Here is a 19,045-nt window from a genome sequence, read left to right on the forward strand (position 1 = left end):
AGCCATCAGAGGTGAAATTACAAGGCTGGAGTCAGACACTCCTTAGATGTCAAAACCAGCGATGAGCCAGAACTTAGACTCCGGACACTGAATTAGAGGGGCATTTAATAAAGCAACATATGCACCATGTACATGCTTACAAAATCATGATGGAGTGGCTCTTGTCCCCTCTTTTCTGTTGGGCTATACTGAAGGTGGAACCTAAGGCCTCATACTTGAGAGGTAAGCACTAAACTATCTTCCTGTGTCCCAGCCTTAAGAGAATATTATGACAGAAGACACCCCACCCCACCCCCAGCTGTCTCCATGCCTCATTTTGTCCCCCAAGTGCCTACAGTCCACCCTTGATAGCCTGAGTTTCTGTATCTAGGGATTCAATCAAGTGTGGATTTTAAATTAATTGAATTGAGTTTGTATTGAATGTGCAGTGTTTTTTTTTCCCTTGTCACTATTTCCTAGACAGCAGTCTAAGAGTGATTTTCAGCATGCCTCGTTGAGTTAGACATTGTAAGTCACCTAGACACAAGTGTTAGTGTGTGCGAAGATGCTGAGGCCTCCGTGCAGATTCAGTACCGCTTTATGGAAGGGGCTGAGCTCCGTGGCTTTGAGGGCTGTACTTGGTCCATGAGCTAGTGCCCCACAACTGCATTTGTTTATCTGCTTCTATTAACAGTATTAACAGGTCGACAGCTAGAAAACGCTGTGCTTCTCGGTGTTTATAATCATGATGAATTATCCATATACCGTTTTTCTCCCTCTCACAAGTCTCTGTCTCTGTCTCTCTGTCTTTCTCTCTGTCTTTCTCTCTCTCTCTCTCTCTCTCTCTCTCTCTCTCTCTCACACACACACACACACACACACACACACACACACACACACACACACACACACACAGAGCTACTGCATGCCTCTCTGTCCAGTTACCTCAGGGAACTAAGCACCATTTTAAGTAGATATTTGACATCTACTTTATTATGGCTAATAAAATTTTATTTAAAGCTCAGCCATTCGGGCATTTGAATTGAATTTTCTTCTTGGTAAAATTTTGTTTTCTCAAAGGATAATCATTGGTGTGCAGTGTGCTAAAGGTTTAAACACAAAAATAAGACCTCTTTATTTTAGAGGTACAGAATGAAATATTGACGATGGAATCGTAGGAAGCCTGGGATTTGCTTTGAATAGCTGTGGCTTTGCGGGAGGACTTCTGGCCCTCTGAGAATGAAGGAAGAACCTCAGCCTCCCCTCACCCCTCCATCACTAGGTGCAGTCTCCTAGATGTACAGTGGCCCACAGCACCAAGACGCCTCCAGACACAGGGGAGTAGGTGAGGTGAGGTGCCCACAATTACTTCTGAACCGCAGTACTACAAAATCCTTCCTGTCTATGTTCTACCTACCTACTGGATCTTGCATGAGAAAATCAGCCTTCTCCAGCCCTCTCTGGGATACAAAATGCTCCCTTTGTGTCTCTACTAATGGAGTGATGTAGCTAGTTGGCTCCTTAGGATGGTACCCTGCTGCTGGGATATCAGTACTGAGTAAGGGGCCCCTAAAGGAAGCTGGAGGAGGAAGGGCAGAGATGTCGTTTAGGAGCTTCAGCAGGGGCCAGTTCTTCCCCTTGCTGGTCATGGGATTCCCTTCTTATTAGCTTTCTGCTCCGAGGAGACATCACAGGACTGTCAACTGTCATGAGCCTGGGAGGATCAGGGAAAACAAAGTTCCCAAGTGAGCTGTGAGGGCTGGAGATAGCTTCTCAGTATCTGCAGAGATGGTGGAGCCCTGTGGTAGTTTGAATAAAAAGGGCCCCCATAAGCTCATAGGGCATGGCACTATTAGGAGTTGTGGCCTTGTTGGAGTAGATGTGGCCTTGTTGGAGGAAGTGTGTCACTGTGGGGTGGGCTTTGAGGTCTCCTATGCTTACGCTTTGCTCAGTGTGACACTCAGTTCACTTGCCATTGCTAACAAGATGTAGATCTCTCTGAGCTACCTCTCCAGCACCACGTCTGCCTGCACACCACCATGTCCCACCATGATAATGGACTGAACCTCTGAAACTGTAAGTCTCCACCTCAATTAAACATTTTCCTTTATAAGATTTGCGGTGGTCATGGTGTCTCTTCACAGCAATAGAAACCCTAACTAAGACAAGCCCTGAACATGTCCATTGGCCAAGGCCCAGAGAATGGACCAAGCCTTGGGCCACAGACCATGAAGCCTGGGTTCTACAACTTCCTAGCTTTAGGGCCCTACTTCTCCTGAATGTTCTCACTGTAAAATGAGAAAAAACTCTATCTTAAACTGGCAACAGAAAGGCTGGCACATTGGGCCTCTGTAGGAGAGGATGGTTCTTTCTGTTGGAGCTCACCATGGGGAGCCAAAGCATAAATGAAACAAACCACAAATCACCCACACACAAAGCAAAAGCAAGGTCCACTATTATTATACATTCATTTTAAAAGTTCCTTTTAATGAAAAACAGAATATGTAACGCACATCGTAACAACAGAGAGCTGCACCTTCCTCTAATAAAATGGTGGGAACCCATCCCAGCAACAGGCAGCAGCCTATGTGAGAAAAGTGGGGTGAGGTGGGTCCCCTCTAGATCTTGGCCATGTGGACCTGGCAGAAAGGTGTGCTTGTGTCCTGTGGCACAAAAGAGAGTGGACCAAACAGAAACTTGGAGGACCAGAGTCACTGAACACTGGAGAGCCAATGTGTGGCACTGCGTCTATGTTGCAAGCGTGTGTATATTTCGAGCTGTATGATATGGACAGACAGACCAACCCAGGTGGGGCTGGAGGAAAGATACACCTGGTTTGAGACACTTCCTGGTGCTTGCCCCCAGGTCAGTCCAAGCCCAAGGCCCTGCTGGCCTTCTTGGCATTCAGGAAGTTCTTCTTCCTCCTGGGAGGAACACGCAAGGCGATCTCAGGCTCCTTTGGGCTCCTGAATACAAAGATCTTCTCTCCTGTGTTTAATACATCCATGGTATCCTCCCCTGTGATAGGCATGGGTGCCAGGTCCCCAATAGGCTCCAGGGACAGGTGTGGCCAGCTTCCTTTTCCAGGGAACATCACCCTCTCCTGGACAGGAATATACATCTTCTTCAATATGCTGCAGTGAGAAGAGAAAGTTACGTTCTGTATTCTGGGCCCACTCTGACCCTCCTTGGTGTTCTGACACTTCCCCAGGAGAAGCCCTCCTTAGGTCCCAACACCCCAAAAGAGTGTCACTTTATTTTATTTCTTTAAGGATTCATTTTTGTTTGTGTGTCTCTGTGGGTGCCATGTTCATGTACTGCCCACGGACACCAGGAAAGGGTGATGGATCCCCTGGAGCTGGAGTTACAGGTTGTGGTGAACAGTTCAATGTGGGTGCTGGGGACCAAACTCCAGTCCTGTCAAGAGCGGTATCTTAGTCACTGTTCTTTTGCTGTGAGGAGACACCCTGACCAAGACAAACCTTATAAAAGAAAGCATTTAATAATGCCACTCCCTGGTGACTAAACATTCAAGTCCACGGGCCTCTGGGGACATTCTCATTTCAGCCACAAGCACCAAATACTTGTATCCACTGGGCCATTTCTCTAGCCCTAAGTGCCATGGAAAAGTGTTTCTCTCCCCTCTGGTCACTGGTGGTCCCTAAAATCAGATGAAATCTATAGAGTGAACTGTGCTGCTGGCCACCCTCACTGGCTCACAGTGTGGAAGGTTCCGAGGTCGTGTGAGCCCACTGCACCCTGTTAACTTGTTGTCTGGAATATTTACACTATGGAAAGAGGCAGACTTCCCTCCATCTCCGCTAGTCATCCACCAGCTCCCTGATAAACACTTAAAAACCCACCCCACAGACCTCACCCTGAAAGCAGGCTCCAAACAACTGCGAGAAGTTGGACAGAATGCACCTGAGACAGAAATGTGGCAGGCTTAGGAATTCCCCCATGACGGGTCCGCTGGAATCCTGTCCCTGGAGCCCTGGCTGCCAGTGTGGCCATTACATAACTGCTCCTGAGAGCCACATGTGACCTTACAGCCACGGGACTCTCCCCTGGCTCCAAGCAGCTTGGTGTAAGGCCGTATCGATAGGGTCCACCTGGGAGGCTCCTGGCCCTCCCCGAGGTGATGTGCAGGTTCGGCTCCACTGCCTGAACACCCCTCCCTGAAGCCTGGGAATCAGTTCTCTCTGACATTGTCTGTTCTGGAGACTGGGACCACCATGTCTCATGGCTAGTACCCACTCTGTACCACAAGCACAGCACAACATGGGTGTGGGAAGAACACCTTCCAAGCAAGCAGATCTAATACCGTTTCCGGTCTGGACTTGAGTTGACTTCTCCTGCTCGATATCCTGATCTGATTTCTTGGGTACTGTATTCTGATATCCAATCGTGGTGGTTTGAAAGAAAAGGGTCCCTAAAAGGAGTGGCACTATTAGGAGGTGTGGCCTTGTTAAAGGAAGTGTGTCACTGTGGGGGTGGGCTTTGAGGTCTCTTTTGCTCAAGTTTCCCTCAGTGTGACTGTCAGTTGAGTTCCTGTTGCCTGAGAGATGTGGAACTTTCAACTATTCCAGCACCATGTCTGCCTGCACGCCACCACACTCCCCACCATGATGATAATGGACTGAAACTCTGAAACTGTAAGCCAGCCCCAATTAAAGGTTTTCCTTATAAGACTTGCCATGGTCATGGTGTCTCTTCACAGCAATAGAAAACCCTAACTGAGACATCAATCTATATCAATGGTTCCATGCTTTCCATAGCAGATAATCTATGACATGGAGTCTCAGGACCTTCATCTCTGAGAAACTATAGAAGGGCAGGGCTTGGACAGGCACCAATTCCAGAGTAAACAGAGTGATACTTTTTAAGCCATTATGTGTCCAGCTGATATTACTTTGTGTGTGCATGTGTGTGGTATACATGCATACCCAGTAGTTCCTCTGATAGTATACACATGTGTATATGCATGTAGAAGCCAGAGTTTGACATCTGGTGTCCTCAATCACTTCTCCACCTTGTTTTTTGAGATAGGGTCCTCAGTGATCATGGAACTCACCAATTGGCTGAGTTGGCTGGCCAATGAGATCCAGCAACCCTCTTGTCCCTGCTCCCCAGTATTGCGATTATGGGGCCTTGCATTAACATTTTACTGGGGAGGTGTGGATCTGAACTCAGGTCCTCATGCCTGCATGGCGGGCACCTTATCAATTGAGCTACCGCCCCAACCTGAGACTGTCACTTTTTAAAGCCACTATGTGCCACCTAATGTGACATTTTTCTGATCTCCTCTGTTTGGAACCACAGGAGACCCTTGTTCTGTGGTTCTGTGGCAATGTGAAATGGCGTGCCCCTCCCTTCCCTCTGAGATCTGAGCATGAAAAGATCACAGACAAGAGAGACAGGCACTGGTGGGAAGAGGCAAGCCAGAGGTCCACAGAAGTGGAGGGGGAGTCTGACAGCCCCAAGCCCATGGCCACCACTCCCCTCCCCAGCCACAGTCCTGGGCCTCTGCATTGGACCTCCCTAAACTTTGGTGTTAGCATCTCCACTTTCTAGAAGATTCAGAGTAACAAGAAGTAAAAGGGCTTTGGGAACAGTAAAGTCTGAGGAACTCGAAGGAATTTATTCTTTTTCTAATTATATCTCATTAAACCCTGCTATTAGCTAAAATAAATACAGTAATTAAAATGCTAATAAATGTTAGGAGAACATTCTCCTACTGAGAGCTACAGGCTTGTCTTCAGCTTTTAAACCAAGACCAGGAAAAAAGGTGTGTTGTCCTCTGGGGAAGAACTTTCCCACCCTCTCCATGGCAATTTGGCCATGCCCCAGCAGCCACCACCCCACCATCTCCCTCCCACGCCTGGACTCCTCACCTCTCCTTCTTCCGGCAGGCCCAGAGCATCCTCTCCAATCCTTGACTCATCAGATCTGCTCTCAGTCTGCTGTCCAAAGCTTGCCACCAGCCCTGGTGTTTCCTGATGCAGAGGGAGAGTGTTAGAGTTTGAAAATGAATTAAATCTGATTCTCAAAAAACAAAACAAAACAAAAACAAAAACCCTGTGGGGCTCCATCCCTTCAGGTGGCCTCTGGCTGCCACCCAGAGCCCTGAGAGATTCGCTGAGTCTCACTCTCAAGCCTGGTCCATAGTTCATCCCTGCCTGGCGGTGAGAGACAACATCAATCCGGTGGAGGCAAGCCATTTAAATAAGGGAGTCCTATGGAGGTGTTTGAAGGTATGTGCTGACTCCCGGGTCCTCTGTCCCCAGGGTTCACACTCAGTGCAGGTGGGATTTTCATTTATGTTCCACAGAATCCTAGTGCTGTAGACCCGGGGGCACACTCGGAGCTTGCGGATATGCTATGGATACAGGGATGTAAACATGGAGGCTTGGAAGGGAGTCAGGTAGTGTTGGAAGCCACCTGGCTGTGTAACTCCAGGCTGAAGGAGACAGACTAAAGTAGAGCTCTTGTGGGCCTTGGTCTCAAGCCAGCTCAGGCTAGCACAGAACTGAGACAGCTGTCACTGTGGCTCCCAGATACTCAGTAAGGGATGGGGACAGTTGCCCTTAGGAATCCATTACCTCCTGAACTGGCCTCTGGTGGCTGGCCTTCCTGCAATGGACACTGGCGCTTCTCTGGATCTCACATGTCCCTCAGGATACCTGCTCTCTTCTAGCTGCCAACTTTTATTACTGAGAACTCAAGACTCCAAGGCACCAGGGTCCCAAGAGAGACTGCTCCACCCCCAGGGCCTGACCAGGAGCCAGAGCAAAGGGAGGGAAGGTACATGTTCTTCTCCTGAAAGCAATCTGAGTCTGCCAGGGCCCAGCCCAGCCTGTCAACCCCTTACAGGCTTAGAGACAAGGTGCCTCAGAATGGGGTGTATAGAGACTAGAGAGAAGGAATCAGGAGTCGAGGCCACACCCAGTCTTCTGATCACATCCACACCCAGTCTTCTGACATGCTCACATCCAGCCTTCTGATCACATCCACACCCAGTCTTCAGAACACACTTACAGTAGACTAGACCTCTGACCACACCCAGTCCTCCAACTATACCCATATCCAGCCTTCTTACTATACTCACAGCCATTCTTCTGGTCTCACCCAAATCTAACTTGGATAACTGTGCTGGACCCACAGGCTCTAAGACAGCTCTTCCAGCCTCTGAGACTCCTGCTGTGCCCCTGACTTTGTCTCACACTGGCTCTTCTCACCATAGCCTTTTCATCTTCTGCAAACTTAAGTCTTTGAATCAAAGCTTATAACTAATGAAAAGAGACGGCTCCTTTTTTTTTTTTTTTTTTTTTTGGTTTTTCGAGACAGGGTTTCTCTGTGTAGCTTTGCACCTTTCCTGGAACTCACTTGGTAGCCCAGGCTGGCCTTGAACTCACAGAGATCCGCCTGGCTCTGCCTCCCAAGTGCTGGGATTAAAGGCGTGCGCCACCACCGTCCGGCTGAGACGGCTCCTTTTATCAGGAAAAGTCATGTCCCTCAGGACACCTACTGGGGCACACCTGGACCATGTCGCCAGCTTCCTAGCTCCCAGGCACCCATCCTAGCTGCTTAGGATCCTGATCGAGGTTAGGCTGGGTCTTCCACAATTTTCGATCTGTTTACTCACCTTATTCTCTGGTTCCCATAGACTCTGTTCTCCAAAGTCACTGCTGAGGGCTCCCCAAACCTCCTGCCTTCCTGCTTTTCCTTCTTGAAAAGAATGTGTGTGTGTGTGTGTGTGTGTGTGTGTGTGTGTGTGTGTGTGTGTGTGTGTGTGTGCACTTACTATGGTAAACATGTGGAGGTCAGAGGACAACTTTATAGGAGTTGGTCCTCTCCTTCCATTCCAGGGATGGAACACAAGGTTTTCAGACTTGGTGAACAAGACAAGGGTCCCAGCCTTGTCTCTTAAGGCGCTTTTCCTTACTCAATCCAGACCTGGACCACAACACTAAAGAAAAGCCCTTGTGGGTAGATCTGTCTGCGGCGAGAGGGAAATGGGCCCCAACCGCACATCCCAGAACAGGGGAAAGTCACACACATTATGCCACAATGTTGAAACTCATAGGAACTCATATGAAGCTCACATAAACAGCAGGAAATGCAGTCTAGTGGCACAAAAAATTGGGCAAGAATAAGGAAACTTGCTGTGTCCCAAGGTCTGAAACGCAGACAGTGAGGAGATGCACACAGCATGCTCACCAAACCCTGGCATAAGCCTGTCCACCCTGACCTAAGGTGATTTCATTCACATTCCCTCTGTGAAGGCAGGACATCAACAGACATTTGGTAGAAATGGTGCTTTGGAATTTGAACTTGGATCTTCTCCGGGCATATTTGGGGTGCGGGCTGCAGGAGGGGCAGCCTTCCCTATCAGCCACAGGAGACACTGCGGTGAACTCCACTGCTGGGCCCAGACACTGGACACATGAAGCACATTAACCACATTATCTACGGATGATTTATAAGCCATTTATCAGAGCATAACCCCATTATAAACAACAGAATGTTCACATTAATATAGGCAAAATACATATGCAAGTACACACACAAACATACCTCAACACACCTCAAAACACACACGTGCACATACACACGTTCACAAAACACAGCAGGGAAGAATGATGCAAAGGAAGAAATATAACCAAATGCTAACGTGAATACTTTCTTCATTTCCTCTTTATGTACTTTTAATGTCTTTTTAATGGTATACATAATAAATATTCTGATGGCCCTAGAGAAATGTGTGTACTAATGACTCAAGTGAAGTTGGTGATAAAAGTACAAAGTAGTGGGCCAACTACTCAGGTTTACTAAGACTTGAGCTCTGGGCAGCGAGGGGCTGCTGGGAAGGTCCATGGGTGGCGCTTTTCTCCCTCTGCTTCTTACCTGGTCAAACCCGGCTTCCACAGACAACCTCCCGCCCGGAGCTCACCTCCTCTTGCCCTGCTCAGCCTGCTCCCCGCTGCTCTCGTTCTCCACTGTGTGCTCTGAGTGCTTTTCACTGGCTGTGTCCAGCAGGGCCAGTAGCTGAGGCTGCGAGGCCGCTGGAAGCACCACACTCAGGAGTCGGAGTAGTGTGCTCCCTGGCACCATTGTCATCTTCGAGAGGTAGGACACCAGCCGCAGTCCCTACGGGAACACGTAAAGGAAGAACTAAAAGCCTTGGCTCTCTCTAGACCTGCCGAGCAGCAATATCTAATTCATGACATTCTCAAGGTTTTTGTTGTCCTAGGGTAATAAATATTTCAGTGGCTCAGCCTGGAAAACATTCTGAATTCACAAAGCTGTCAAAAAAATGTCTGTGGTCAGCAGCCTTGGCACCCACAGCGTTTCTGACAGGTCACCCACCCCTTCCAAGTCAGCTCACTCGAGCACGCCAGTACCATGCATGGCACAGGAGCCCCAGCCTGCATCAGGGCAGTCAGGCATATTTGTCCATCTCCTCCTGCTCCACTTCTGGGAGGCCCTCGGGACAGTGCAAGCTCTGGGAATAGCTGAGTGTCCCTACACCAGTGGATGATTAGAGCCACTGCTCCACGGGCATGTGAAATGCCACTCGGCAATGAAAAGGAAGGGCGAGGACTCGATGGTGGGTAGAAATGGCCTATCTCCACGGGAAGTAGGCTATGGGGCACCATACATGCAGCCCCTCAGCAGAAGATGGAGGAGAGATGGAGGATGGACCCATGGCTGCTGGGTTTGGGGATGGTAAGTGTGAGAGTGACTGTGAGCTGACGCACAGGGAGGTCTCAGCTGGGTTGGATAATTCTGCATCCTTGCTGTGGTTTCAGGAGATCTATGTGATAACTGGATGGAAAGCCCCATGAACGTTTCATGCCAGATTTGATATGGTCCCAGGCAAACCCAAGGAAACAGGAAACAAAAGGTAGATGGTATAACTTTCTATACCCTAACATGCCCAAATGATTTCAAAATAAAAAGCTCAAAAATGTCCTGACTCTGCACGCCTCCCACCTTTTGCTGTGCGCCCTGTCTCACGGAGCCAAATGCTAAGTTCTTGGGTCATGATTTTATTTCTCTTTGTGGCTCCATTCCTCATCTGTAAAGTGAGATTACCAATACTGTTGCAAAGGGTTTGGTGAGGACACAGTGAGCTAGGCTTTTCCCAGTGTGGTGGCACATCACTATAATCCCAGCACTTAGGAAGTGAGACAGGGGGCTGCCATGAGTTTAAGTCGGAGTGGTGCCCTGCCCCCGACCAAAAACAACAACAAAAACCAAGAGTGAAGGCCACCAAGACCCAAGTAAAAACCTCTCCTCTCAGCTGCTGGGTGGCCATTGTTGGTCCCCTGTGGGGCGGCTACTCACCAACCCCCATGGTTCCCCAGAGTTTTCTTGAGTGAGAGCAGCAGGAAATATTAGATAGAAGGATTTAGATTGTGGCGATAAACAGATAGAAAATTAAGAATAGCCTCCAGAGGGCCTGGGACCTATTCCAATGAGCCCTGACTGTCTCTGCTCTAAGGCATTTATAGAAATGCCAAGGGGTGGAGCAAAAGACCTCCCCTAGCACAGTCAAGTGCAGACCATCTCAGACACCTGCACTCAGGCCCATGATCTAATCATCCTCTATGTGGACCTGCTGGATAAAGCCACTAGGAACCTGAAAATAGGCTCCCACAGTCCCTCTGGTCAATTAGAGCCCTTCCCTGGGATTTTACTTAGTGGAGGACAAATCCAGCAAAGCCAGGCAGGGGTGTGGAGAATCTGAGGTCAGGGCTGCCAGAGCCTGATCTACATTTGGAGAAAGTTCATGAGTAGACAGAGTGAAGACAGGAGGGGATGAAGAGCCCTCTCTATCTGCTCTGCTGTGAGGAAGGACTGTGAGAATTGCTGTTACACTGTAGTGTGCAGGGAACATCGGCAAGAGAGATGTCTGTACACACCAGCCAGACACAGCCATCTCAGGCCTCACTATAAACGGGACATGTTGGCAGTAAGGAGACTTTGTCTTGTCCTTGGGGACAAAGAGGCTTAACACCACGGCTGTCATCATTATCATGCCTGCTGGACCTGGGCTGATCATGAACCTGAGACTGGACCATCCTCATCTGACACAGGGAAGATGTCTGTTCTGAGAAAGGGAAAATGTCCATGGATAGGGACAGGCCCTCTCACCTGGCTGCACAGGCTGTCCATGGTGTCAGCCTCCATGCTTTCCAGAGAATCTTCCAGCACCGCACTGTTCTGCCGCTCTTCTCTCAGCCTAGAGTGATGAGAAAATCCAGAGGTCCAGCCCAGCCATAGGGAGCTGACAGAACATCTGTCTGTTTAAGGGACAAAGGCTCACAGGTGAGAGCTTCAGGAGGGAAAGGAGGAAGAGCTGGCTTGCCCCTCCTCACCTGGACCACTTCCTCCAGAGCACAGGAGGCTGACAGAGGAGTGGAGCTCCTGTGAGCTGAAAAAGGACCGTTCTGTGGCTCTCGGGTGCTTATGACCCTGTTCTGAAAACTCAGCTTGGTCCTCCTGTCTAGGACCAGGGAGACCAGCTCCTGGGGTCCACACCTGCTTCTGCCCCGTGCTGGAGCAAGAGCCAAAGTTGCCGTCCACAGATGGCCCAGCTGCCACCTTGCTACAAGAGGCTTGCTGTGCCCGCATGCCGGCTCTGTGTCAAAGGTGAGGCCACCGGTCAGCCCCACAGTCCCAGTGGCAGGCACAACCCAAGGCTTGGGCAGGCACATCTCAACTCAAATCCAACCCCTGATTCCTGCAGATCCCCACAGGGAGCAGGAGAACATGACAATAATAATAAAAATTTTAAAAGCCCCTACAGGAATCAACACCTCCATGTTCACGCCTCCCTGACAGACACTCACTCAGCCCCTCTGCCAGTTAATTCCATGCAATCAATCTGCACTCCGATGCTGAGTTCACCCGGGAAACAAACTCAAATAAAATCACTGTACTCTCCCCACCCAGAAAGCAAGTGGAGTGCTTCCTCCAGTCCATTTGTGTACTGTAAAAACCAGTCCGTGCGTGCTGTATACAGTCTGTACCGGCTCTGTTGGAGAGCTGCAGGAAATGGTGTTTCTCCAGGAGCACTGAATGCCACAGGCAAAAGCTAATCTTCTGACGTGAATTATGAAAGAGCAAAGAACGGACAAGGCTGGAGTCTGTCTATTTTGTGGCTGTCCAGAAGCAGAGTCTGAAACTGTGGAATTTCAGTAGAATCAGAACAGAGCCCTTCCTAAGCCAGCACAGCTCCCTGGCTTTGACGCTGTGCCACCATGGTGTAAGATGTCAGCAGGTGGGGAAGCCCGGTAGGGACACGTGGGACCTCTCTCTAATACCCTCACAACTTCTTATAAGCTTATAATTATTTGAAAATAAAAAGCTAAAAGGGGCCTCTTGAGGTGGTGGCTTAGCAGGGAAAGGCACATGCCACCAAGCCTGACGACCCAAGTTTAATCCCCAGGACCCACGTGGAAGAAGCAGAGAACCGACTGTTGAAAGTTCTCCTCGGACCTCTACATATGTGCTGTGGTGCATACATGCATACACACACTCAGAATTTTAAAAATGTTTTTAAAAAGTTAAAAAATATTATTAGTAAACTTCAATGATATTTTTTTAAAAAGACAATGAATCACAGAAGAAATCAGAGAAGAAAATTGGCATCCTTCAACAATAGCAGCCTGTACAGAGCATGGGGATGGATGGTGTCTAAGGCACGAAGGTGAGAGGCCAGGTCCCTCGGGCCAGAAGACCCGACTCCACCCCACTTAGAGTGTAAACCACCCACCCACCTCTGCTGCTGCTGTTCCAGGAGCTTCTGGCCCTTGTTCAGGGCCTGCCGCAGCATGGCAGAGACCTGCCTTTCAGGATCCAGCTCCCCGGCTTCATCCAGCCCAGGTCCATCAGCCGCCCACCGCTGCCAGCTCTCCAGGACCTGCTGCTGCTCAGCTGCTTCCTGCTGCACCAGCCGCTCCTCCAGCTTCCTCTCCAGTTCCTGCAGCTCCTGCAGAGGAAGGAGCAGGGGTGAGGCCCACTGATGCCAGGTCAGCAGGAGCTCCAGAGGTCACTGAGGCGACAGTGTAAGTATCTCAGTAGCTGTGTTTCCAGAGGGGTCAGGATGCCCCTTTGTGGTTGAACATCCCTGAAGCTGAAGTTAGATTCTGGTTAGATCAGAATGGAAAGCACCAGGCTCCTTTCCCAAGTGCCGCCCACGTGTACTTACGAAGGGCCTGCATCCTCAAAAGATTGTGACAAATACAGTATCATTTGCATTGTGAATTTTTACCTCCCCACCATCCCCACAGTTTTCTAGAAGAGCATGGGAAATGTCCTAAAAGGGAGATCTGATCTACTATATGGTGAGACATCTCATATTAGGACTACATCACCCACCTCATAAATGTTCATAAAAGTATCTTTTAAACCCATGACCCAGAACCTTCCAGGCTGCTATTCTGTGGTCTGGGACAGCCTACTCCAATCTCTCTTTTGAGTTCGTGTTTGCTTTGCTAAATACATTTCTGCTTAACCTTCTGAGCCTCTGAACTGAATTCTTCCAGAAAGGTAAGACCCAGAGACCTCAATAACAGTAATTTACAAGTGGCTGCTCCTATGCCTCTCACCCAGACATGTCATGGGGTGGCTCTAAGTTTCAGACACTGCACATAGCGCCCTAGATTTAATGACAGCTCAATGAACGTTGGCTAAAGTAACACCATTTTTGCTTTTGATCTCATGGTGCCTTAGAGCAGAGTTGGAAGTGTGAAAACTCAGGCAGAATCATCCAACAGAGTGACTGGGACACCTAGACAGTGAAACACAGGAAGGCACCTCTTGGGCTTGGAAATAGAGGCTCAGCAAGGACATCGGGCTGCAGACACAGCAGGGGGCGTTAATCTGGGGTTACTCCTCTTCCAAGCAAGCCCGTCCTGTTTAACTTTGCCCATCTTTGCCACCTGGTCCCCACTGCATCTTCTGATAATCCAATTTCACAAAAGGAGTCTAAATTGTTCACTGAATGAGATGCACACCACGGACTTTCCTCAGGAATTGTTTCTTCCAAAGCTTTTCATTTCATGCTTTTTAAATTCTCCAAATGCTCAACAGCTTAGAAGCTCATTACCAACAGGAAAGTACTTGGCACAGAGCGATCGTGCTGCAGAATCCACAGAGAGCAGAGCAAGGCTGCCTTCTCTCCCTGTGCAAACCGGGAAGATACAGCCTGTCCACCATCTCACCGTCTACTCAAGAATGTGTGGTCTCATTTTCTCTCAGTTGCTTCTGATACAGGACATACAGGCTCTCCCCTTGCAGGCCACTGTGATGAGAAGCTCTGGCATCACTCAAGAGCTCTGAGATGAAATGGGAAAAGCAGGTGTGTTCCCGAGGTAGTCCAAGAGCAGATATCTGAAGTGAACAATACTGGCCTGGAGGGTGCATCTCAGGCACTCAGCTGCCTTAGTGTCTCACTGTCCAGACTCCCTAAATGACCTTGGCATGACTTTCCTTTTGGTGGGGGGAGGTAAAGTTTTGAATTTTTTTTTTTTTTTTTTTTTGACAGAGTCTCATTTTGTAGCCCTCATTGTCCTGGAACTCCGTATGTAGACCAGGCCGGTCTTGAACTCACAGAGATCTGCCTGCCTCTGTCTTCCAAATGCTGGGATTAAAGGTGTGCGCCACCATGCCTGGCTGCCTCTCCATCTTAAAGACTCTTTTCCTCTAACTAGAATTCGGAACACTGGTCCATTCCCATGACAGTCACCTCCAAGTGATGCACTTGTGATAGGTTTTGACAGTGGAGGCTTCCTCCGGTCACTAATGTTCTGAACATCTTGAATGGGTGTTACCTCTGCATGTGCCGAAATGGACACATGAGCTGTTTCCTCCCCTTTAATCTGTGAAGCAAGTGAGTTTTGTAAACCAATGTCCTCATGTTAAATTCCTGGAAATTCCTTACATTCCTGGAAAAAAACAACCTGGCTAAGATGGATTAATTATTCTAACAGATGGGTGAGTTGTGTTAGCTGTTATTTTGCACACAAAGTTTAAACTGTGTTCACAGCTGCAGTTCTGCCGGGTACCACCTGGGTCTCACGTTGGTGTGCAGGTGATATGAAAATGTCAAAACAAAGTGAACAAGGGTCTTTGTTCCGGCGTCAGAGCATGGATCTGGTGATGTTTTGAGTAAGAATGACCCTCATAGGCTCATACGATGAACACTGGATCCCCAGTTGGTGGAACTGTTAGGGAAGGATTAGGAGGTGTGGCCTTGTTGGAGGAGGGGCTGGCTTTGGGTTTTCTAAAAACTCATACTATTCCCTGTGTGCCTCAGTTTCCTGCCTGTGAATCAAGACATTTCTGCCACCACGCCTTTGCTCTGCCTTCACACATTCTAACCCTCTGAAGCAGCTTGGTTAAATGCTTTCTTTTATACGTTGTCTTGGTCATGGTGTTTTGTCACAGCAATAGACAAGTAACTAAGACACTTAGGTTGCTGGAGCCAACCTGAGGCTCCGGTGTTGACCTCCAGCTTGTGGATAGCTGAGAAGTGAGTGGATCCTGAGGGCTCTGATTTAGTCAGTGTATGATCCGCTTATGGACTCATAACTTAATGGCATTTTTTTTTTATTTTTTATTTTTTTTGAGAAATGAGGAAGCTAGAAGCAGGACCTGGCTGGAGGAAGTAGGTCACTGAGGGCATGCCAGCAATAAGACTAGCTCTTGCCTCTGGCTACTTCTGCCTTTGTCTGCTTCCTGGCTGCCATAAGGTGAGCTGCTCTATACCACCAGGTACTCATGCCATGATGCTGTGCCTCACCACTGCCTGAATGCAGAGGAGCCAGCCACTGCAGACCAAAGCCTCTCAAACCACAAGAACAAATGAACCTTTCTCCTTTATGTTTCTTACATCTAGTGCTTCCTCACAGTGGTAGAAAATGCTAACACACATGCTGGATGGTGGTGGCACACGCCTTTAATCCCAGCACTTGAGAGGCAGAGCCAGGTAGATCTCTGTGAGTTCGAGGCCAACCTGGGCTACAGAGTGAGTTCCAGGAAAAGGCGCAAAGCTACACAGAGAAACCCTGTCTCAAAAAACCAAAAAAAAAAAAAAAAAAAAAAAAAAAAAAAAAAAAAAAAAAGAAAGAAAGAAAGAAAGAAAGAGAAAAAAGAAAAATAGAAAAAGGAAGAAAAGTAAATGCTAACACACTTCTGAGCCAATTTCATCTCTGGTATTGAGACTATACACTTATTTTTTTTTCCCTACTGGAGTCAACTTTTATCATTTACATTTATTTATTCAATTTCCCATTGTATTTATCTTCAAACTCATCTACGTAATGTTATTTATAGTATTCCAATTTTAAAAACTCTATTGTATCTATGGTTTTAATCCTTCAAAAATCTTGATATTTGTTCCTTAGCCTATTTTAACTGTAAACCTTACCAGGGATCTACATATTTTATATGACTTTTAACTTTTCCCAAGTACCCCATTTCTTAATTTTATTAATTTTCTCCATATTAGTTTTGATTTATACCTTATTTATGCTGCACTCCTCTCTACAAATTCATTTCTTTCTGCCCTAAATTAAAAAAAAAAAAAAAACTTTTTATTTTCTAATCTCCCTTCTCCACTCACCCAACTTTGTGTCTTTTTTTTTCAAACCCTGAGTACAGTTTGGCTTTCCATAGACTCTTAGATGTGTGGCTCACTGCTGTAGTGTGGTCAACCTACCAGGGGCCACACCCTGAGAAGAGAAACTCTTCCTTTCTCTGAAGCTATCCACTGCAATAGCTCCTCAGCTAGGGATGGACTTCTTGCAAATTCTTCTTTCCATGCTGGGACTTGAGCTTTCTCCGGTCTTGGGCATGTCATCCCAATCACTATGAGGTCCTATATGCAGCTTCTCTCTTGGGTGTGGAAAATTCTCTCTTTGTGTTTATCTACCACTTTTCTGGGACTCGCAGTCCCCCAAGCCTCCTCTTTCAAAATAACTCCTGAGTCTTGGGAGGAGTTGGGGGAGGGGTGAATATGGTCAATAGACATTGTATGAAGTTCTCAAAGAGTTAATAGAATATGAGGGAAAAAATCCACACATAGGTGCTAGAGGGATGGCTCATAGGTTAAGAGCATACGCTGCTCTTAGAGAGGACCTGAGTTCAGTTCCCAGCACCTTCATTTGGCTGCTCATAACTGCCTGTAACTCCAGCTTCACGGGAGCCAATATCTCCCTCTTCTGGCCCCCATCCTCACTTATTCTCATGTGCACATAGCCCCCCCCCACACACAAAGCACATATTTAAAATAAAATCTTTTTCAAAAACCTACATATAAAGGACCTAAAACTGGTCCTCAGAACTGCTATATCACAGCTTTTGTTTCGTGGAGACAGCTCTTCAGCCTGGAAGAACACAGTTGGGTGACAGTGATGGGGACTTTCAGAGTCAAACACACAGCCTGAGGCACGGCTGCATTTGATGTACCCTAACTCAAAGGCCATGGTGAGCTTCTGTAGAATTCGAGCAGATGCTGCCAACTGGGACTCATCGTGCTGGCTAGGGCGTAGTGCTCTTGTATAAGTAGTAAATCTTATTCAAAGTACTTGGTCCCCACTTCCCATGCAGGATATGTGGTAGAAACCTATGCTAAGCCAACGAAGCACCAGGCACCTCAAGGAGCCGATGGTGTGGGTGTGGGTTCCCTTTTCTAGCCCTAACCCCACTCACCGGGCTGTGGGACTCCAGAATCTGCACACAGGCTGCCTTGGTCAGTGTCTCGGATTCACTCAGCTCCTCCAGCAGCAGGTCTTGAATGCAAAGCAAGGCCGTGTAGACAGAGAGGGTCTCAGCAGCCCGGGCCACCTTCTGGAACTGCAGAGCCACCAGTGACTCAGCAAAGTGTGCCTCCTGGGCCTCCAGCCTCTGTACCCTCTCGTGGAGCAATTCCCCTCGAACCTGGGGAAGGGGACAGAACCAGAGGACCTGAGGGGCTGTGTGGTGGGTATATTGTGCACCCCAATAAACTTATCTGATGGTCAGAGAACAGAACAGTCATAATATTGAACACAGAGGTTAGGCAGTGGTAGCACACGCCTTTAATCCTAGCATTCCAGAGTTCTATATGAGTTCAAGGCTACACTGGAAACAGCCAGGCATGGTGACACATGCCTTTAACCCCAGGAAGTGATGGCAGAAAGATATGTAAGACGTGAGGACCAGGAACTAGAGCCTGGTTAAGCTTTTAGGCTTTGAGCAGAAGTTCAACTGAGATCCATTTGGATAAGGACTCAGAGGCTTCCAGTTTGAGGAAACAGGATCAGCTGAGGAACTGGCAAGGCGAGGTGGCTGTGGCTTGTTCTGCTTCTCTGATCTTCCAGCGTTCACCCCAATACCTGGCTCCAGGTTTGTTTTTATTAATAAGACCTTTTAAGATTCCTGCTACAGGCTGTGGGGGAGGAGAGCCCACTGCCTCCCAGAGAGCACATGCTCAGGACCCCCGAGGCCCTGCCCAGAAGACGGCAGCCTGGGACTCAGCCAGGAACAAGGCAAGGTCTCAGCTGCTGAGGACACCAGATCAGTGCCTTTCACGTTCTGTGTGTATCTTCAGAGGTGAGAAGACCTGGTTCTGTCCACTCGCAGCCCTTCACGGGCTCCCCACATCCTGGGGGATGACAGTCTACACCACTTACCTGGTTCTGACACCCTTCTACCAGGGCCCAGGCCGTCTGCCCGGGCAGGCTCAGCTACACCTAACCGTCAAAGTGTCTTGGCTGGGGTTGGTGGCTTTGCTCTGACTATACTGCTTTCCATCTCCCACCTGCTGCTCCTACCCAGCCCCTCATTCTTTATGCTGTCTCTGTGCTTCCTTCATTCCATGCTCCCCTTCCCGCCTGTCAGGCCAGCCATCAGGAAACAGGCTTCCATCCAGCAGGGCCCCTCCTGCTCAGCCGTAATTTCAGCACCTGTGTGCTTCTGTTCTCTACTGTCCATACCCCTTATATTTTCTTCTTTTTATTGTTTTTACAGGTGTGTGTGTGTGTGTGTGTGTGTGTGTGTGTGTGTGTGTGTG

The 19,045-nt window shown here is 48.4% G+C and overlaps 1 protein-coding gene across 3 annotated transcripts in view; it reads right to left on the reverse strand.

Annotated features, from left to right (window-relative positions):
• Positions 1-2,445: 2,445 nt before the first annotated feature.
• Positions 2,446-19,045, reverse strand: part of Evc2 (EvC ciliary complex subunit 2) — a 94,937-nt gene continuing 78,337 nt past the window's right edge. For all 3 annotated transcript variants that reach the window (XM_006985610.4, XM_076545685.1, XM_042285909.2), the window contains 6 exons: positions 17,704-17,931; positions 12,768-12,979; positions 11,140-11,227; positions 8,933-9,129; positions 5,874-5,975; positions 2,446-3,113 (listed from right to left, as the gene is read on the reverse strand). In XM_006985610.4, the coding sequence (XP_006985672.2) occupies positions 2,846-3,113; positions 5,874-5,975; positions 8,933-9,129; positions 11,140-11,227; positions 12,768-12,979; positions 17,704-17,931 (1,095 nt within the window). In that variant the 3' untranslated portion in view covers positions 2,446-2,845. The remainder of the gene's footprint in view (positions 3,114-5,873; positions 5,976-8,932; positions 9,130-11,139; positions 11,228-12,767; positions 12,980-17,703; positions 17,932-19,045) is intronic.

The sequence above is a fragment of the Peromyscus maniculatus genome, chromosome 10 (assembly GCF_049852395.1).
Source record: "Peromyscus maniculatus bairdii isolate BWxNUB_F1_BW_parent chromosome 10, HU_Pman_BW_mat_3.1, whole genome shotgun sequence".
Taxonomy (NCBI): domain Eukaryota; kingdom Metazoa; phylum Chordata; class Mammalia; order Rodentia; family Cricetidae; genus Peromyscus; species Peromyscus maniculatus.